Source organism: Schistocerca gregaria, chromosome 2 (genome assembly GCF_023897955.1).
Source record: "Schistocerca gregaria isolate iqSchGreg1 chromosome 2, iqSchGreg1.2, whole genome shotgun sequence".
In the NCBI taxonomy this organism is placed as follows: Eukaryota; Metazoa; Arthropoda; class Insecta; order Orthoptera; family Acrididae; genus Schistocerca; species Schistocerca gregaria.
The window spans coordinates 212,318,367-212,341,441 of record NC_064921.1 but is presented as its reverse complement, the minus strand read 5'-3'; the positions used below and the strand labels follow the sequence as shown (position 1 = coordinate 212,341,441).

General features: G+C 41.4%; 1 protein-coding gene across 1 annotated transcript in view; it reads right to left on the bottom strand.

Annotated features, from left to right (window-relative positions):
- LOC126335702 (Down syndrome cell adhesion molecule-like protein Dscam2) overlaps window positions 1-23,075 on the bottom strand; it is a 1,471,118-nt gene that overhangs the window by 126,608 nt on the left and 1,321,435 nt on the right. The window contains exons 21-23 of the mRNA XM_049999160.1: window positions 13,819-13,965; window positions 11,582-11,737; window positions 6,380-6,519 (exon numbers count right to left, since the gene is read on the bottom strand). Coding sequence (XP_049855117.1) covers window positions 6,380-6,519; window positions 11,582-11,737; window positions 13,819-13,965 — 443 coding nt within the window. The remainder of the gene's footprint in view (window positions 1-6,379; window positions 6,520-11,581; window positions 11,738-13,818; window positions 13,966-23,075) is intronic.

Sequence of the window (23,075 nt, the reverse complement as noted above, 5' to 3'; positions counted from 1 at the left end):
CCTAATAAGACGTTTTGATGGAAAATACAAAAACATTGAGGAAATGTTATACTAAACTGCATTATAGAAAACTAACAGAACCTTTTTTCCAATAATGCAAATAAAAGAGTGTAACAGCCATGACACAATCTCCGGATGACCTTGTCACATAGTATTACAGGTGATCGGACTAGAGGGCTGGTTGGGTAAGGTACTCTACTAGCATTGGTTTTTACCATCTCAGTACTGTCAATGCTATAATGTGAGCATGGGTTGCTATGCACTGTTTTAATTTTTTTTATAAAGGAAAACCTTTTAATTTTTGAGCACTCTATTATTTTAAGACAGAATGTCCCATGTATCAGTACCATTGGTGGGTCAGCTACGTGCCGTTAGGTGACATCTAAAAGTTTTCTGTTTATAAAGTACAGGATCGCTATAACTCAGAAAGCTACAATATAATACAGATTCTTAAGGTGGCCTACCTCAAAATAAGGTAACTGTTTGCTAAGTGAGTGTGTTGGTCATAGTTATGATGAAAACCTGTTACGCACATGAAGACATGTTGCCAAAGGATGTGCTATATTATTTTACAAGATGAACACGTGACATCAATCATCTATCATGAAAAACCTACCATTTACACTATTTGGTAAGTATGCCTTGTAACATTGGATAGGTCATATGTCACAATAAGAGCCCTGACCAATTTATAGTATCCTACTGATAGGTGCTTCATGCTACCAGCTCACAGATTTGGAGCACGCTATTGTTTTCTTCTTTTTGTGTTTTACTGTTCCTGTCAATATTACTTTTCCGTGATTGTTTCACTGTTGGATCCGTAATTCTAAGTTTGTTTGCCGTGCAGTTACATCTGTAGCCAACTGTTTCTAACAATATATTTAGTATGTTTGCTTGACAGTGCCATCAGTGTAGTTTTGTGGATGATTCACTAAGTGTAGGAACTATGTATCTATTCTTGCCTTGAACAAGATTATTCATTTGCGTATGTAATTCGATGTACATAAGTGTCACTTCACTTTTCTTTGTAATTTATGCAAATCTACAGTTTAATTCCGATCTTGATGAAACTTTGCATATTTTACCTTGAAGATACGAGGAACATCACTGTCTGTGTAAGATTTCGCAATCAGAGCTGAAACATCTAAAGTGGGAAGGATGTCACCAAAAACCTCTAAATATTCTGAGCCGAATTGCGTCTAATTTCTATAGGACTCCCTAATTAACATTTTGGCAGCATAGGCTATATATAAACTCCTGGAAATTGAAATAAGAACACCGTGAATTCATTGTCCCAGGAAGGGGAAACTTTATTGACACATTCCTGGGGTCAGATACATCACATGATCACACTGACAGAACCACAGGCACATAGACACAGGAAACAGAGCATGCACAATGTCGGCACTAGTACAGTGTATATCCACCTTTCGCAGCAATGCAGGCTGCTATTCTCCCATGGAGACGATAGTAGAGATGCTGGATGTAGTCCTGTGGAACGGTTTGCCATGCCATTTCCACCTGGCGCCTCAGTTGGACCAGCGTTCGTGCTGGACATGCAGACCGCGTGAGACGACGCTTCATCCAGTCCCAAACATGCTCAATGGGGGACAGATCCGGAGATCTTGCTGGCCAGGGTAGTTGACTTACACCTTCTAGAGCACGTTGGGTGGCACGGTATACATGCGGACGTGGATTGTCCTGTTGGAACAGCAAGTTCCCTTGCCGGTCTAGGAATGGTAGAACGATGGGTTCGATGACGGTTTGGATGTACCGTGCACTATTCAGTGTCCCCTCGACGATCACCAGAGGTGTACGTCCAGTGTAGGAGATCGCTCCCCACACCATGATGCCGGGTGTTGGCCCTGTGTGCCTCGGTCGTATGCAGTCCTGATTGTGGCGCTCACCTGCACGGCGCCAAACACGCATACGACCATCATTGGCACCAAGGCAGAAGCGACTCTCATCGCTGAAGACGACACATCTCCATTCGTCCCTCCATTCACGCCTGTCGCGACACCACTGGAGGCGGGCTGCACGATGTTGGGGCGTGAGCGGAAGACGGCCTAACGGTGTGCGGGACCGTAGCCCAGCTTCATGGAGACGGTTGCGAATGGTCATCGCCGATACCCCAGGAGCAACAGTGTCCCTAATTTGCTGGGAAGTGGCGGTGCGGTCCCCTACGGCACTGCGTAGGATCCTACGGTCTTGGCGTGCATCCGTGCGTCGCTGCGGTCCGGTCCCAGGTCGACGGGCAGGTGCACCTTCCGCCGACTACTGGCGACAACATCGATGTACTGTGGAGACCTCACGCCCCACGTGTTGAGCAATTCGGCGGTACGTCCACCCGGCCTCCCGCATGCCCACTATACGCCCTCGCTCAAAGTCCGTCAACTGCACATACGGTTCACGTCCACGCTGTCGCGGCATGCTACCAGTGTTAAAGACTGCGATGGAGCTCCGTATGCCACGGCGAACTGGCTAAAACTGACGGCGGCGGTGCACAAATGCTGCGCAGCTAGCGCCATTCGACGGCCAACACCGCGGTTCCTGGTGTGTCCGCTGTGCCGTGCGTTTGATTATTGCTTGTACAGCCCTCTCGCAGTGTCCGGAGCAAGTATGGTGGGTCTGACACACCGGTGTCAATGTGTTCTTTTTTCCATTTCCAGGAGTGTAGTTTTAACATACACTACATGTAAGTATATATATATGAAATATAAAATACGAGGAACATTGTTACCAGACATTTCAAAATGTATTTGACCGATTAACTTAAAAATTCTTGGAAGATTTGCTTCAAATTTCTACATTCAGGTGAAGCAATGAAGATAATTATGGAAAAATTAAATGCCTAACAAACGAAATATATCGTGGCAAGGCAACTGTAAACGCCATGATGAACGTAAATTACAGTGGCAATGCGCGTCATGACACTTCTCTATGTAGCGGGACAAGCGAAAGCTTCCGAGTTTGACAGAAACATAATTGCAAATTCTTATTTATTGATAAGTTGCCGTTACATACAACATATAACCTAGAAGCAGGGACATTTCTACCATTACGCAAAACTTGGCGGCTGCACAGGGCGACACAGTTTTAGGAGTGGCAAAGGGCGGAAAAATTAATTTCAAATCAGACAGCGCAAAAATTGAGCAAATGGGGATAACAACGGGAAAACGGCTTAAAACGCCGAATTGTTTTAAAAATCGTGCGGAAATGTTACTTAATAAGTCTTTAATTACCTTTAAGAAAGTAAACGCACGGTCGCCGCCACCTCAAAACTAAACGAGCCACTACTGAGCACGGAACGGAAACAAACATGAGCTCTGTTGAGCGCTGTAGCGAAGTACGCGCACTATGTTGCGATCATGTTGCGATCTGATACCACACCTCCCTCAGCACATCTTTCAGTTTTTGTCTCTACTGATCATCGTTAGACACACAAAACATCCATGCCTCTCTGGGACTCGAACCAGGACTAATCTCGGACGAATGATCAGAAGATAAACGCTTAGACCACTGCACCACTGTAGCGTCGGAGTTATCAGAGCTCTCAATAGAAAATGAAAATAATGCACTATTTACTTATTTAAACGCAAGAGAGTAGACGCTGAAATGGATGACATTCATTCGTCATTAAAATATTTCAGTTAAAAAAGAAATGAAACAACACCAGGATTATCCACATGACATAGTTTCATGCTTCGACGCGTCCCCCATGAGAATATCAAAATTTCTGAATTCAAAAAAAAATTCTTTACACTAGAAAGAAGTTCCACACATATATTTTCCTACCATTAAAAATTTAAATCATCATGCCAAATGTGGTTGCACCGGTATATTCATTTGATATCTAGTTGAAAATGTTCAATTATTTTGGGAAATTCCAAATATCGGGGACAAGAAACAAGAAACTGAGAACATTTTTCGTCCTCAATTAGTCTAAAAGGAACTGAGGACAGAGCATGAAAACTTCATATCAAGAAAATGAGGACGTATGGTCACCTTAGTTTAATGACTAAAAATATAATAGTAGATTTGTATTGTTATGCCGTCGGGTGGTGTTGGTGGTGGAGGGGAGGGGAGATATCGGAGAGAGTGATGGTAATACAACAGAGGAGGTGTCATTTTCCAACTCTCGCGGAACACATTGCAACAGCCCAGATTTTTAATATTAATATACAGTCAGGTCGTAGATATACCACCAAGAAAAGTCACTACATCGCTGGCCAGTCAAAAGATCGAACAGAATTTGAGATTTCTCGAACTGCGACTTAAAGTATACGAACAGTTTTAGTCGCGCTCAGACACAGCCCTATTTGTAACAGTGAAAATTGAATTGAACAATGAGATACTTCTCGCAAAATGTAACAACAGATGGCGCAACTAATCATTTTTTCAGATGGCTTAATTTTAGAGTGAAACTATTTCTAGCAGAAAATCAAGTGTATTGAAACGATAAAAGTATATATTTTACTGTTACACGTTACGTACATTAAGCATTACAGATGTATTAATTTACTTTTTAATTTAAAAAGGCATCAAACCGTAATCAGTGATGTAGTTGTTACTACTAAACTTTTGGGTTGAAATTGGTGTGTATTTACAAAAGTCAAAACCGAAAGCCCAGAGCATGATTTTTTTGGATGCGGCATGTGAAGATGTATTCCCTCGTCAAATTTGATTGATTACCAGTGATTCAAATATTCCCTTCGATTTAAAGCGATAGCAGTTTTCCATGTGGCTTGCATTCGCTGTTAGTATCAGCAAGACAAAGGGTCAATCACTTTTTCTTACAGATATTAAAGATCCTGCACAATTCCGGGCACCGCAGCAAGTAAGATACGAGCGTAGTACTTTACGACATAGGCCTAACTGTATTGGCGATTCAGGTGAACCGACAGTCTTTGCCCTATGTTGAGAAATAATGTAAATGCTAATAGCTGCATACGGTGAGACCGATAGATAATGTTTCCATTATGTAATAAACATTCCTCTGTCAATTTTTATACCGAGTATAATGTTGTATTTCAATGAATATTTAATAATCGATGTAATGGCTCACTTACGCTACCTGTTGACCAGGCGCGTAACAGCCCATCGACGATTCCGCTGCATGGCCGCTCGGTCTTTGCTAATGAATCGTAGTATCGCAGTCTCATCGAATCCGGGTCACACTGTTAGTGCCATGAATTTTTTGTTTATTATGTTATACGTATGACTTGTGATTCATAAATGGCGTGTGCTCTCGTAATATTATTTCTAAAAGAAATGTAAAATAATATTGTGATCTGGTTATTATGTTTTTCCACTTGCATACTGATTATCAAGTTATGCAGATTGTTGTAGTACTGAAACTTTCTGGCAGATTAAAACTGTGTGCCGGACCGAGACTCGAATTCGGGACCTGGCAGAAGTAGAGCTGTGAGGACGGGGCGTGAGTCGTGCAAGGGTAGCTCAGCCGCCGGCACGGTAGCTCAGCGTTTTTGGTCAGAGAGCTGGTTGGCCTTTGTAATAAAATAACTGAGTGGAAGGATGAACAAAACGAACTTGAACGGATGTCATGCGGCGTCCGCAACGACCAAACACATCGATCAACAACGAACAAATTGGAAAAGAAAGTGGTAGAGCACTTGCCCCCGAAAGGCAAAGGTCCCGAGTTCGAGTCTCGGTCCGGCACACAGTTTTAATCTGCAAGAAAGTTTCATATCAGCGCACACTCCGCTGCAGAGTGGAAACCTCATTCTTTTATAGTATTGTATTTCTCCTGGTATATTGTACACTCGAATATAACAGCTAGACTTTTTGACAACTGGCCATAGAGAAAATAAAAAGATCTTGGTTGCAAAATTTTTTCTATCTTTAAAGAAAATGATTATATCCTCCAAGAGGATAATCTGGTGCCAGAGCGGCTTCATTTCTGACGAAAAAGTTACTGAACTATACGTGGAATTTGAAGAAAAGCATTTTTATAGCCGTAAGCTACACACTTTTACACAGACGTTGGCTGTAAAAATTATTTTTTTCACATATTTAAAAGCTGCAGTATGTTTCCAATGTAAAACAATACTATGTGTGGGATGTTAACGTGAAATGGCGTCTTGGGAAGACATTGCATAAATACGCACATACACAAATTATCACACTAAGTAAGAAGAAACAGTGTAAAGAGAGACTGCACAAATAAACTTCCAAAAAGATAGTTCGCAGCGCAACAGGAATGATGTGTTGAATTATAAAACGTTTGACAAACGTGTGTAGTACGACTTTTCAAACTTGTGATTAAAATAGGAACACAGTGTAAATTCTCATACTGGAATAAAATTTCTGAGTATGAAACGGGGGTCCTGATGCCCCTATGTAGGAACATACTACTCACCAAAGCGGCTCCATCAAGTGACCGAATGTATATCTTGTACTTTCTAATAACCCCATTCGGAAATGCCGGCGGTTTCCATGAAAGAAGGATTGTCCTGGTGTCCATTACAACAGCTTTAATGTCGTCTGGTGGACTAGGAACTGCAGGAAAAGAAAGGATTTATTACATTCTATAGTTAATGATACTACATTAATGCATATCTTTTTTTCTTCGCAGTAAAACGATATCAATGGACAGGACTGCTTTAATCAAAAGTCACCTTATCAAAGGACAGGGCTGCTTTAATCAAAAGTCGCCTTCTGAATAAGTACACTATCTGATCAGTAGTATCGAGACATATAGCGTATTAGCAGACATTAGTATGGTGTCTGCCCACCTTTACACCTTATAGTGGCTTCAACTCTGATGGCACAATGTCAGTGAGTTGTCTGAATGTCTGCGGAGGAATAGCAGCCCATGCTACCCTGAAGCCGAAACCAGGATAAGTAGTGATTTCATTTTTATTCTTGACGATTACAGCCTATTACTAGAAAAGTTCAAATAGGTCACATAAATCACATTTTCCTGGAGTCTAATAAACTTATACATTGGCTATTTATATCTGGTACCTAACTTTCTAATGCAATAATTACTTCTATTACTATGGAACTACAATAAAACACTTAACCAGTTACCCAAATGCCAACCCTACTATCAGAACTAAAGAGTATGTTCTGCTTTTTTTTTCATTTATTTTGGTGCATATAATGTAGATGGTTGCTTCCTCTACTGGACCCGATCTCATAGTAATCTGGCCAACAACCATTTACTGCTCGATTTCTTGGGCATCGGGCAGCAAATCAGCAATCGTTTCCTCTATAACAAGCCATTTACATAGTGATTGACATTCTAACTTATCCCAGTGATGTTCAGCTGGGTTCAGGTTGGGAGTCTGTGGAGGCAAGTCCATTTCACTATCCTTGTTGTCCACAAAACATGGCCTCACAGATGCTATTATATGACCGGGTGCGTCATACTGTAATGTTGTGTGAGCCTCACTGCCCCTTTTTTTAACTAATTTGTGACTGATTTTATTCTGAGAAGCTCAGTAATGTATGTAAAAACCGTAATGTAAATTTAATTGAAAAACTACTTGAAGTGAAGTGCAGCTGGACAGCAACAAACTCTTTAGCGCGCAATCCCTGCGACGATAGTAGCTATGAATCTCTGAGTATGGACTGTAAAAAAAAAGACAATTGATTTATTAAAAAGAGAAGAGAATTTGATCTGTACGTTGTGGAAAGAGGACGTGTTGCTAGGTCGTCGATCAGAACGTATTGTTACATTTAATTGAAAATTGATATTTTAGTGATAAAACCGTATGTGTAAGAGTGGCCAAACATTTATGTATACAAATTTACTAGAACTGAAGAATAGAAATATCTGGTTTGTGGAGTAGGAGGTGAACTTCATTGCCGTCGGCGTCTATCAATCAATAGAACTGTAAGAGTACAAAGTTCACCAAAATACAGGAAAAAAATGCATTCTCTATAGCTTCCATTCAATAAGTAACAAACCCTGATAATTTCTTAATTACAGTAAGTGGATTATGTTCTTGTACAATAGCATGGTGCTGAACTCCAATGACCAATTTTGATGTAACAGGACGTGTAGTTTGAAGGAAGTTTGTGTGCTAAGCAATCTCCTTTTGTCACGAAAAGCATATTGCTGTTTGATCTTATTTACTTACAACAGTGGTCCCTTAGGTATGAAAATCTACGAAAACTTGGGCTCAAAGCTATTTGCAATACGGCCAAGTAACTAATAGAGTCGTATTTTAAACCTTAAAGAACAATAACTTCCTTCAAATTGTAGTATGTCACTAACTGGTGAAGAAGCTGATCATTCAAGGAGGCAAGCAACCAAACTTCAGGTACCAGTTACGACTAAAATAAAAATCTCAATCAAAAATCAATCTCTATCTCTCTCCCTCACTCCAAACACATATATAAATATTCATATTATTAAAAACAAGTCATTTTATAATACCTATACATACAATCATCGTCACCGGACTACTCTTCTATTGTACGCTGTAAACATTGCTGTAATACGTATTCGTATACTTTGACATTTATTTTAGCTTTTTCTTAAGCACAGTAAAGGGGCCACGCCCTAACCGCGACAAACACCCTCGCATAGTAAAACCATCCCCTCTATGAATCACTGTTGGCATTAAAGATGACTGCAAGTAACGTTCCCCAGACATTCTTTAAACCCAGGCCCTTCCATAGGATTGTCAAAGTGTGTAGCCTGACTGAGGACTCGAAATCATTCGCTTACAACAGTCCACTGCCCATTGGCGTCGAAGTTTGAATCACCTCAAGCTTCGCTTAACATTAACCACTGAAACGTGTAGCATACGATGAGCCGCTTCTTTCTACGTAGCGTCAGGCGCGGGCACGTCGGTCAAGAACGTTCGAGCGGGGATGGTTGTGAGGCGACGTAAGCCAATAGCACGCTGTCCGAACCCTCTGCAGGACGAGACCGAGACAGGAGTGGGATCTATTACAGATCAATATCCTTAACATCGGTTTGTTGTAGGTTTCTCGAACATATTCTTAGTTTGAATATAATGAATTTCCTTGAGGCAGAGAAGTTTCTGTCCATGGATGAGCACGGCTTTAGAAAGCATCGCTCCTGCGAAACGAAACTCGCCGTTTTTTACATGATATCTTGCTAACCATGGATGAAGCGTATCAGACGCATGCTATATTCCTTGGCTTCCGGAAAGCGTTTGACTCGGTGCCCCACTGCAGACTCCTAACTAAGGTACGACGTATGGGATTGGTTCCCTAATATGTGAGTGGCTCGAAGACTTCTTAAGTCATAGAACCCAGTACGTTGTCCTCGATGATGAGTGTTCATCGGAGGTGAGGGTATCATCTGAAGTGCCCCCCGGAAGTGTGGTAGGTCCGCTGTTGTTTTCTATCTACATAAATGCTCTTTTGGATAGGGTGGATACCAATGTGCGGCTGTTTGCTGACGATGCTGTGGTGTACGGGAAGGTGTCGTCGTGGAATGACTGTAGGAGGATACAAGATGACTTGGACAGGATTTGTGATTGGTGTAAAGAATGACAGGTAACTCTAAATGTATATTAATGTACATTAATGCAGATGAATAGGAAAAAGAATCCGGTAATGTTTGAACACTCCGTTAGTAGTGTAGCGCTTGACACAGTCACGCCGATTAAATATTTGGGATTAACATTGCAGAGCCATATAAAGTGGGACAAGCATGTAATGGCAGTTGTGCAGAAGGCGGATAGTCGTCTTCGGTTCATTGGTAGAATTTTGGGATGATGTGGTTCATCTGTAAAGGAGACCGCTTATAAAACACTAATACGATCTATTCTTGAGTACTGCTCGAGCGTTTGGGATCCCTGTCAGGTCGGATTGAGGGAGTACATAGAAGCAATTCTGAGGCGGGCTGCTAGATTTGTTACTCGTAGGTTTACGGAAATGCTTCAGGAATTCGGATGGGAGACTCTAGACGAAAGGAGGCGTTCTTTTCGTGAATCGCTGCTGAGGAAATTTGGAGAACCAGCATTTGACGATGACTGCACTACAATTTTACTGCCGCAACTTTTATTTCGCGGAAAGACCACAAAGATATGATAAGAGAGATAAAGCTCGTACAGAGGCATATAGGCAGTCATTTTTCCCTCGTTCGGTTTGGGAGTGGGACAGAGAGAGAAGATGCTAGTTATGGTACGAGGTACTGTCCACCACGCATCGTATGGTGGATTGGGGACTATGTGTGTAGATGTACATATAGATGTCGGCTAAGAGAGTATAAGCGCCCCGCAGCCTGGTCGCGGCCCAGTTAAAGACGAGCCATTCTACGAACGCTACAGCAGTGATCTAGGATCTACATTGTTTCGCTTGTATTACGAACTGAAGAGACTTGTCTGACTGCTTAGCTGGGTGGTTACGTGCCCCATGCAGCGGGCCCGGTGGACTGGGTACTGTGTTGTCCTCATCATCATTTCATCCTCATCACCGGCACGCAAGACGCGCAATGTGGCGTCGACTGAAATAAAACTAGCATTCCGCGGGCGAATGTCCCCGAATGGGGCCTCCCGGCCAACTGTGCCATACGCTCATTTCATTTCAAGAGACTTCTTATTTATCTGTTGCTATTTGCTTGTGACACCACTGTAAACTGTCCGTATTAAGTATTGTCATTTATCTCACTGCAATAAAAATCCATTAATACGATCAGCTTGTGCCGTCGCTTAGCGATCCGAGAAAGCAGATTTCCCAGGCACCCTATATTAGACGGGCAACGGCCTTGCCGCAGTGGATACACCGGTTCCCGTGAGATCATTTAAGCTAAGCGCTGTCGGTTGTGGCCGGCACTTGGATGGGTGACCATGCGCTGTTGTCACTTTCCAGCCTCCTGATGCCAACTGAGAATTCCTCGGCCGAATAGTAGAGGCTCCGCTCAAAGAAAACCATCATAACGACCGGGAGAGCGATGTGCTGACCACTCGCCCCTCCTATCCGCATCCACCACCAAGGTCGACACGGCGGTCGGATGGTTCCGATGGGCCACTTGTGACTTGAAGACGGAGTGCTACATTAGACGAGTAGGCAGGACACAACACTGCTCAATTATTTAACCCATTGATTACTACACCCTTCGCAAAGTCATTGTGCTAGCGGAAAGCCTAGTATCACTTTAGAACTCACAAGTGGCAAAGTTTTACAAACACAGTGACCATTACTCTACGGTACCTGTCGGTCAGCACAAAAGGTCTACCTCGAGATGGTTGATTTTTGGTTATTGCTTCGCTTTTCCGCTTCAGTCACGTCATCAACACTCGAATTTGGCAGCTTTACCAGGGTTGAAGGGTTCCTGAAAGATTTATTACTCAGCTGACTTTCAGTAACTAGTCCACAGTCTCCTGCCGCTTCTCTACTGACAACTCAGTTCTCAGCGTCCTCTTTTATAACGGCGCGTCCACATCTCGTCACATCCAGTGGTAAATTGCGCGCTATGTACGGCTGTCCGAATACTTTTGGTCAGATAGGGTAGGTGAAGTACAGGAAGGTCACAGTTTCTCAGTCGCACGCTTTTTGTTCCGACCTACGCGCTATTAGCTCTAGGTAGCGAGTGCTAGGGTAGTGTCAAAGGATGCACTAACATGGAGCGTACCGTCCTCCCAGGTCCTGCAGAAGACGGGCTCGCTGGGCACTCCGTCGCCGGCAGCGGTGTAGGCGCGCACCTCCAGGCTGTAGTTGCAGAAGCGCAGCAGGCCCGTCACCTCCAGCTTCGTGTCCTGCGTCGAGATCTCAGAGGGAGCCGACACGTCTGTGGAAAATGCCGGGGGCGTCATTAATGTGGCGCCAATGACGTCGTAGCATGTGCGGGACTAGCGTTCCACGCTTATCGCTTCAAATACACTTTTACAAGAAAAAAAAGAAAAGAAAGAGAAAGGAAAAGAAAGCACCAGGAAGCAATTATCTGAATGGGACGCAAAGCCTGAGAGCTATCGTGACAAATTCTGTCCAATTGGCGCATAGGGTTATCAATCGTTATCCCACATACCCATCGAATAATTATCTCCGCAATATTACAGGGTGGTCCATTGATCGTGACCGGGCCAAATATCTCACGAAAAGCGTCAGACAGAACGCAACTTGTCTAGCTTGAAGGGGGAAACTAGATGGCGCGCTGGTTGACCCCCTAGATGGCGCTGCCATAGGTCAAACGGATATCAACTGGTTTTTTTTAAAATAGGAACCCCAATTTTTATTACATATTCGTGTAGTACGTAAAGAAATACGAATGTTTTAGTTGGACCACTTTTTCACTTTGTAGTACATGGCGCTGTAATAGTCACGAACATATGGCTCACAATTTTAGACGAACATCTGGTTACAGGTGGGTTTTTTATATTAAAATACAGAACTTAGGTACGTTTGAATATTTTATTCCAATGTGATACATGTACCTTTGTGAACTTATAATTTCTAAGAACGCATACTGTTGCGGCGTGATTACATGTGAATACCACATTAATGCAATAAATGCTCAAAATGATGTTCGTCAGCCTCAATGCATTTGACAATACGTGTAACGACATTCTTCTCAACGGCGAGTACTTCGCCTTCCGTAATGTTCGCACATGCATTGACAATGCATTCCCCACAGAAAGGAATCCGGGGACGTCAGAACCGGCGAACGTGCTTCGACTACCAGTCCACCTGTCATGAAATTTGCTGTTCAATACCGCTTCAACTGCACGCGAGCTATGTGCCGGACATCCATCATGTTGGAAGTACATCGTGATTCTCTCATGCAGTGAATCATCTTGTAGTAACATCGGTAGAACACTACGTAGGCAATCAGCATACATTGCACCATTTAGAATGTCATAGATAAAATGGGGGCCAAGTGTCGTTCCTCCAATAACGCCGCATCATACATTAACCCGCCGAGGTCGCTGATGTTCCACTTGTCGCAGCCGTCGTGTATTTTCCGTTGACCAATAGTGCATATTATGCCGATGTACGTTATCGCTTCGTCGCTAAATAGAACGCGTGCAAAAAATCTGTCATTGTCCCGTAAATTCTCCTGTGCCCAGTGGCAGAACTGTACACGACTTTCAAAGTCGTAGCCATGCAATTCCTAGTGCATAGATATATCGATGTTGATGTAGCATTCTCAACACAGACGTTTTTGAGATTCCCGGTTCTCGGGCATTTTGTCTGTTACTGATGTGCGGATTACCCGCGACAGCATCTATAACACCCACTTGGGCATCATCATTTGTCGCTGGTCGTGGTTGACGTTTCACATGTGGCTGAACACTTCCTATTTCCTTAAATAACGTAACTATCCGGCGAACGGTCCGGACACTTGGATGATGTCGTCCAGAATACCGAGCAGTATACATAGCATACGCCCCTAGGGCATTTTGATCACAATAGCCATACATGAACACGATATCGACCTTTTCCGCAGTTGGTAAACGGTCCATTGTAACACTTATACGTTTGTGACTATTACAGCGCTATCTGTCACAAAGCGAATAAAGTGGTCCAACTAAAACATTACATAGTACACGAATATGTAATAAAAATTGGAGTTTCTATTTTTAAAAAAACGCTGTTTTGTATCCGTTTGACTTATGGCAGCGCCATCTAGCGGGCCAACCATAGCGCTATCTGGTTCCCCCCTTCAAGCTAGGTGAGTTTCGTTCTGTGTAGTTTTTTGTTTTTGATGCTTATTTCGTGAGATATTTGTCCCGATCACTATCACTGGACCACCCTTTATACTGTTTCATTACTTATATCCTTCTGTTGAAATGACGTTGCAGCGGACACTGTGGCGCTTCACATGAAAGGTCGGAACGCTTATGACTCAGAAGAAGAAGGTGTGAGGCTCACCGTCCCACTCGGCGAGCGGCCTGTAGAAGAGGCGGTAGCCCAGAAGGCGGCCGTTCAGCTTGTTCTCTGGCGGCGGCTCCCACTCCACCAGGAGGCTCTGTGGGGACGCCGCCACGCACTGCACACCCAGCGGCGCCGCCTCGGGCACTGCAACAGGTGGCCGCCAGTTTCAAACCTGTATTGTGCTGCCCCACGCCAACACTGCGAGTCCGCGAAACAAACTCTGCGTCTACATCTCCAAACATACACCGGGAGCAGGACCGTTGCTATGTGCCTTGCCTCCCTAGGTGAAAATTGCCCCTCTCTTTTTACCACCATCTGGCTTCCCGGTATGTCCCCCCCCCCCCCCCGCCTTTCCTTCACCTCCAATAATATCCAACGGTACAAAAACGCAAATCTCCTATTACACCTTTAGTCATTAAACTAAGGTGACCAGACATCCTCACTTTCTGGGGAGTGTTTTCAGTTTTCATGTTTTGTCCTCAATTCCCTGACTGAGGTCAACAAATCCTCAAATTCTTAATTTTTGTCCTCAGTTCTGGAAATTCACCAAAATGACAGAAATACAAGGAATGTGCTTAACATTTTAAACTATAACTCAACTGAAAATGCAATTGCTAAAAAATTAGGTATCATTTACTTATTTTGTTTAATTGCGTGAAAAGAGAACTTAATCAAGGTCTGGAAGAATTTCCTGGTGAGAGTAAATTTTTCATTGAACGTAGAAATGATGCTATACTAATGGAAGCATGCTTAAGCATCAGATTAGATTATCTGGATAATTATGGTGTCTTTTTTTTGTTTCAATTTTAACTGAAATATTTATAGAATGAGGAATCTTTTTCAGTATCCACTTGCTTTAAAGTAAGTAAAAATTTACAATTTAAAAGTTCCGTATGCTTTTGTAAACAGTTTGGTGTTTTAATTTTTCATCTTTCTCTTTTTTTCTATTTTCTCAATTTTTTCGCGGTTTGATTTGAAATAAAATGTTTGCCCTACCACTTTGCCGCCCTAGGCAGCCGCCTAGCATTACCTAATGATAAAAACAGCCTTGTCAGGAGGCTATTGTGTAGCAAGTGCCTGGTAGTGGGTGGGTTACATCGTACCACTATTACCGATTTGCTGTCTTTTATTTGGTCGAGAGAAAATTGATTTACTATATTCCTCAGCACACATCAACCTCTTTTAAAATCGTTGACGGAACCGAAGGAACGTAGTCCTTTGATAATAGTAATGCATTTGTGTCAGAATGCAGTTAAATGACATTTAATTTTCTTTTAACATGATAGATTCCGAAGCTTGTAACCTCATCTCCAGATGTACCAGATACTTACACGTCAAACCGCTTACAGTGTATTTATCGTAGGATCATATCTTGCTGTCGTCACTTGCGCACGCTTTGTTTACCAAGTTGATTCGTGTCCCCCTCCCCCTCTCCCCCCCCCCCCTCCTCCAGAAACGTATACTATTAAGTGAAAAGAAGTCGTCGTGTAATGTTGGTACGAAAAACCTAGAAAAGTTCTTGACTTCTGTACTTCAACAGTTTACGTGATACACGTTCGGATGGACATAGTTTACATATTTTCTGATATGTATAGCACAAATGGAAACGTTATTATCAAAAATGCCTAAAAGTTTTTAACTTATTTGTACTTTTTTTCACGATACTCAAATACAAGTTGTTGCATCATATGCTACATATTTTCTATTAAGGTTTTCTACTAAAGTCATTTGGGTGAAAGAAAATGCTGTGGTATACTGCGCCATGAAGACGTGCTGTTTCGTTTTCTTTCTCACAGTTTCAACTACAATAGCAAGACATTTAAACCATTAGGCAAACTGTTTCTCCTATATATATTTTTTCCTTCTATTTAATGTTAAATAAAAATTCTGTACACAAGTGTGTTATGGTGGTTTTCTTCCACAAAGTCAATTTTAGCAGAAAACAATGAAGTTAGTTATCGGCTTATGATAAGATTACTACGTCGGAATCTAAATCGTCGGAAACTTTGTAATGCTATTCGTTTGCCGATTCAAATTACGTGAAATACTGTCATTGAATTTAGTATTGTCACAGATCTAGCAGCAGGAGTGATCTCTCATACCCTTTTTACATTCCAATCGATTTACCCATTCATTGCAAGCGATTTCATTTCTCCATGAAGGTGCAATTGACAATAAAGGCAACCAAGGCTCAATGCCAGAGAGATTGAGAAAGAGGAGATAGACAGTGAGGGAGGTGGAGATGATGGACATGCGGAGCAAAGGAGGAGATGGACAAAAAAAAGGGGGAGATTAACAGAGCCAGGAGGAGGGGGGGGCGGACACAAGGAGATTAGGGGGAGGGTATATCCAGTGCCCACATGTACTCTCAACCGCGACACACTACTCGATTAGCAAGTTGTGTACAAACTTACTCCCTCTGATCGTGTTCTAGCTCTCAGGTTTCCAGCGTAATGTATATGAACTTGTACCATTCTGTTAACTGATGCCGGTTCATCTGGTTAGTGCTGCATCTTCATATTATAACTAAAAGGTCGACTCACTAAATGCAGTTTAAAAGGTACATTTCCTAAAGGACTGTGGCTAGTGAAACACTGTGACAGTCGGTGCAATATTTCAAGGCCAGTGCTCACGCCCTTGGAACAAAGACTTTTTTGGGTCTTAAGCGTGGTCCAAGGCATGTTTTCAACTACCTATGTCTCCACTATCCATGAGTCTGCGCAGTATGAACCGAAACATCAGGCACAAAAGGTAAGCCTTAGGCCACTGGTTCCCGATGTGGGCTTTTCTCCCTTTGGGAAATTTTTGTCTTCTCGACAGGGGAGTTGCGGCACTTAAGCGGTGGAGGAGATCGGGACGTCCTACGGTTTCTTTAATGATTGCCCTTTTGGTTACTAAAGGAGAAAAATGGTGCTGAATTTCCAAAGTATTGGTACAATAAGACATGAATAGATAATACCATGTCATTTATTTAATTGATATTTAAATAACACAGACAACTTCAACGTAAAAATAATACCTTAACACGAAAAAACTTTTAATTAGTATTTCGTACGAGTTAAGACGTCAACTTCCATAAGAGGCTATGAAGTCAAGTGTTCTGTCTCATCCACAACGTGGATGAGCTCAGACCCATGTGCAAGCAAGGGAAATACCCGAATCGATTCGGCACTGACCATCCATTTAACTGTTTTTGTGTCCACATTTTACCTACTTGTAATTACTAAGATGATTTAAATATCTCGTCGATCATTTTCTCAATTTATACATATCTGTGAAAAACATTGAAATTTATACAGATCTATAAGTATTACGAAAGCTATAATTTAGTATAAACAAAAAAACTGAAATATTATGTAAACCACAAAGCTAATTTTAGGACATCAGTAAATTAAATGTGTCTTTATATGGCAGTGTTATGTCTAAAAGCTTTCTCCTTTCTCCAGCCGTGTTATAGCAATATGTTGCCTCTAGAAATAGGCGCATCCAACCTAAACTTTACTTACATTTACCAAAGGTAAAGCTAAGCAGTCGCTGGCGGTTGTGAGGTTTGGATGTCTTGATTGGTCGAAGGAGAGGAAGGGTTGGAAGGCGGGGGGGAGGGGGGGGGGGCTTGGGAAGAGGCGAGGGGGCGCTGGCCAACATTACATAGCGGCAGAGAGCAGATGAACGGGAAACGGTTGAGAACTTGCGCTTTAAAACACATGTCACCTATGGTTTATATAGTATGTCCTCTCCACTATTCTAGCTGAAGACTCTTTGGTGTAACAACAGTCGAAGCGTAAACACAATAATGTTCTAGGATTGATATTGCTGTAGATAAGTGTGAACATTTTAGATTTACACGTATGCTTTACAGAGCAATGTGACTTAAGTGGTAGTTTTTATTGTAATATCTACTGAGGTTTCCAACGCCAGTTCCATTCATGAGAGCAACGATGCAAGAAAGACTGTGTATACAGTGTAAGTATGCTGTTTAGATTTGTAGCGCTCTGTATGAAAATCACTGACTGTGCTGTGTGCAGTCTGACGCTGGTCGGTCTTGTTGTAATACTCGCCATTGTAGTGTTGGGCACTTGGCTGTCAACAGCGCGTAGCGTTGCGCAGTTGGAGGTGAGCCACCAGCGGTGATGGATTTGGGGAGAGAGATGGCGGAATTTTGAGAGCGGACGATCTGGACGTGTGTCCATCAGAAAGAGTACATTTGTAATATTGGATATAATATATATAATGACTTTTGAACACTATTAAGGTGTTCTCTATCAAAATCTTTCATTTTGCTAACTATGCCTATCAGTAGTTAGTGCCTTCAGTAGTTTGAATCTTTTATTTAACTGGCAGTAGTGGCGCTCGCTGTATTGCAGTAGTGCGAGTAACGAAGATTTTTGTGAGGTAAGTGATTTGTGAAACATATAGGTTAATGTTAGTCAGGACCGTTCTTTTGTAGGGATTATTGAAAGTCAGATTCCGTAGGGCTAAAAAATTTTGTGTCAGTTTAATGTTGACCAAACACAGAGTACTGCAACAACTCTCACATGCAAAAGTGCTTTGATGTTACAGCCGAAGTTACAGTAAAAGCTCAGATATCGCCGCTGCGATGCTCTTGGCATGCTTTGAGGGGTGATACAACTGGTGGTTCTGAATAAATAACATCCTGTGAACATATGTCCTATTCCACATGGTTTCCGTGACAGAACAATTTACTGGCAGTATTGTACATTTTCCTTCAATAACACGATAATTGCCGCCTCTAGACAAAATGTGTTGCAGCATAACGTTAAACCATATTACATTTCCTGCAAAAACGTCCAATTAATTTTTTTCATCTACAGCTAAAACGTTTCTCTAAAAGAGCGACAGAAGATTGAAAATCTCTCGCGACGCGCATGCGCTTTAGTTAGGTAGTATTGGTAGGCCGATTTGAGATAGTTTCCTGACTCGATAGACCATAGGTGTCCTGTATCGAATTGTTCGTCTCGAATTCGTCTACATTGCTGTGGTACATTGTAAGAAACGACAATGTATTGAATGATACACAAAATAAAGTGTAGCTATTGTTTATTGCTAGCGCGTAATTTGTAGTTCCTTTGTAGTTGTAGTTTTCCATTGTTGTACAGTAAAACAGTTGTGGCATTAATGTAGATTTACACCAAGTATTTCTCAGCTGCGCTTGCAATTAACGAGATATTGTTTTCAGTGCTATGTTAATATGTTTTCTTATTTTGCGCTTCAAATTGTGCTTTTTTGTGTTATCGTGTGAAATATTGTGACAATAATGGTGTGTGAAACACGTAATACTAGACATGTCAAAATGTGAATGTTGCCGGTGCAAATTCACTGCCGAAAAGCACTGAGGAACATGTTTCAGACACCAGCACATGGTTATTACAATTGAAACAACAAGTCGGAAAAAACTTCAAAAGTTAGAAACAATGGAACAAAATCTTCAAAAGTAAGACACGATGGAACAAAATCAGAGACAAACACAGCAAAAGATTCAAAAGTTAGACACCGAGCTTTAACAAACACGTGAAGATTTAACTACTGAGTTACATAACATCGATACGAAATGTCAAAACGTCTGTAATGATATAAAACACAAATTTGTGAGCATTTTCAACCTTTTTTTTCGTGGCATGAAAATGCATTTCAGAATCACGAAGCAACCATAAAAGAACTGCAAACTATTGTTCATGAAAATCACGAGACCTTGCGGGCTAAAATTGACTCAGTTGCATCTACCGATTCGGTTACGCTACTTGCAAAAACTCAGGAAAACTTAGACACAGTAGATACTCTGAAAATTGGTTCACAAAGACACATGGAGGAAATTAGTTCATTATCAGAGAAAGTAGTCGAACTTTCGGATCACCTAAATAATTTATCTACGAGGGCCGATGATAATCTGAATGACACAATACCGGCACTCTTTAATGACACAGAAGAGTATGAACAAATTAGGAAATTCAAATAAAATCAGAATCAAATTAATACGCAACACCAAAGAGAAATCCGGGAAGTACAACAACAGTTGGCACAGGTAATACAAGAATTACATATTTCAGAGGACACTCGCGCGCCAACATGGGAAGAGGTGCTTATAAATACGGAATAGCCACAAAATAACAACACAGGGCATTTCGGAAATTACGAAAGAAATTGGCAAGGTGCACCGAATTTTGAGATGGAACCGCCGACACGAGGTAACGATGACCGATATGCGACTCACCCACACGGTGATTTTGACTATAAGCTGTTCATTACTACACGTAAATTCAAAACATTTAAGAATTCTGGCAACGACATTCATCCACAAGCTTGGCTTCACCAATTCTCTGATTGTTTTCCTCCCAACTGGTCATTAGAGCACATATTAGAATTTATGTGTGGCTACTTAGAGAATGAACCAGCTGTAAGAATGCGATCGGTCATTCACGATTGTCACAGTGAAGGAGAATTTTATCATGCGTTCCTATCAGCACATTGGTCTCAAGCTACTCAAGGCCGAGTAAAACATACCATCATAATGATGAAACATTTCGAATAGTCTGAATTTTCCAGTCTTGTAAAATATTTTGAAGACATGTTGCACAAGAATCATTATCTGTCAAACCCATACAGCCCCTCAGAACTCATCCGCATTTGCTTAATCAAATTGCCTGTACATTTACGACATATTATTTTGGCAGGATGTTGCAAAGACGACATTGAAGCTTTTCAGGGACTGTTACAAGAATTGGACATTGACAATGACAATCGCGGGACGCGAAAACAGGAGCACAACAATTACAGGTCACATCCGTCACAATTCCGCGATGACAGAAATAATAACTTTACACGACAAGGCTATTCTTACAACGCAAATCGTTACAGAGAAATATCGCATTTCCGTAGTAATGAATATGACAAGGATAACCATAGAAACAGACAATTTCGGATTATTATCAACGGAGATAGAATAACGTCAGACGCAACAGTTCAGCGCGAAATTGCGGTTCAGAGGGAAATTCTCCACCACGTGACCGACAAGAAATTAATTACAGAAATTACCGGGATGACGACAGACGATGTCATCATAACGACAGACCTGAGTTTCACCAGGACTGGCAAGACACAAGCAGGGCAGGGCCGTCTCCACAAGGTGAACTTGTAGAAGTTAGGTCTCCTAATCCCAATAACGACGCGAGCCAACAAAGAGACAGTAGGCAATGACTCACATCGCAGGCAGCCACGGGAGCCGGCTGGCTCGGAGAAAAATAACGTAGACTCTAACCTTGAGAAACATTTTAGCAATCGTTACCGACGTATACTACATGATAATTGCGTTGAAGCTGAAACTCTGCGTACTAGGAAGAGTAAAGGATTGCACCACATTTCATAGGTAAAACCGTTTATTGAAAGATAATCTGCTTTTTAACTTAGTCTTTATCATAAAACTTTTCACTTCACGCTACTAGTACAATTTGAGACACTAACAAACTGTTAATATGCAACAATGTTTGAAGTTAACTATCCAGTCTAGAACCTAGGGAACATATTTAGACAGTATTTACGAACACATTGTTATAGTGAACAGACGACACAGTGTTATTGTGTGTGTACATTCTTGCTTGTTAGTTGCACGATTACGTAACGACTGTAAGGCTCACAAACTTAGAACATATACCAGTACTGCTAATGAGATTTTAATGCAACATTTTGGTGTACTTGAAAATACATTCTGGGTGAAAGTACTTTCTGAGAGATACCAGATGACACAGTGGTTAGTTTAATTGACAGCTAAACGATTAAATCATGATGCTACTAATGACTAACACAATTTGTATTATTGCTTTTGCGCTGTATCTGTTTTATATCTGGACAGTTTTTCTGAACGCTTGTGGAAAGTAAAACATGTTGTAGTAGTGACTTTGGTGGTATAGCTACAATGAGACAGCCTTTTCCGTAGCACAACAACACGTTACAGTACAGTACTTACTTCATCATGGCAATAAGCGTAATAAGTTAAGATATCTATACGCATAGCATTTCACTTTTGTTTATTACGGGGTAAAAACATTGCCTTTTGGAGAACTTTGATTACAGAGGACGATAACTACGACACTTCGACTGAATTATCTTACAAGACGCACAGTTTAGCGCTATAAAAGTTTACTGAATTACAAAGATACAAAGGTTTTCCGTGGATATATTTCATTCAATAGCCGTAATCTGTAACAGCTGAGGATATAATTACATTAATCCTCAGGGGGTACACGCCTTCTTTGTGTACCATGTGTTTGGCAAGCACAAGGAGCCCTAGCTAACATGGTATTTGCTTGTACAACTTTACACATCGTTACCATACATCTCTAACACATAAAATACGCAGCTATCTGAACATTTAACTGAGAGAGACAAACATGTTTTTTTTTCAATATCAGTGACAGATGTTTACGCAATTACACAGTTGGATAACTTCACACATATGAAATTGTATTTTGTCTGTATTTTTTGAACTGTTCATATTTTTTCGGAACCATTGTGATACTATGAGAGCTTTGAATGATGTATTTGGTTGAAGATATTGTTTTTGTAGTACGTTTAAGGTGGATGACATTATTGAAATGAGCAGAGGTTTTGAAATTATTGGAGGAAGCTGCGACGATTTTGAGATTTGACTGAGGTGTTATGATGTTATTATTACGATGACGACGTGTATTATGCTGTTGAGGTAAGTTTATTATGATACGTACTGATTATGATGAAATATCGAAGAAGTGTGGACGAATATGTGTATGGGTAATAAGGTAAGGAATAATGAGTAGTGGTTAGGGACTCTGATTTGAGAAAAAGGATGTTGGAAACCAAGAATCGTACTTTAAAAGTTATGAAACGTGTGTTCATGTGTGAATGTATATCAACCCTGCTATTCATGAGATTTCGTTTCTACACATTTCTACCGTAATTTTTCGACCTGTGAATTTTTATTGGTATCAGACTGTCGTCACTGTAGCGGAGACCGCTGCCGTAAATATTTCGGTAAGAAAGCTAAGTGACCTTGATGTAATGTGTTATGGGTGCCCAGCTGAGCGATATTCGCCTGTAAAAAGAAAGCCATTAGGTGGAGGAAAAAATGAGGCCATTATCCTTGTTATTGACATTTCTTTGTAGAAAGCATCGAAAATACGACTTGAAAACATATGATTACACGGTGGAGCTCTTAATTTATGATATTTACTAAAAAGCCTAATGAAATGATGAGCCGGCGGCGG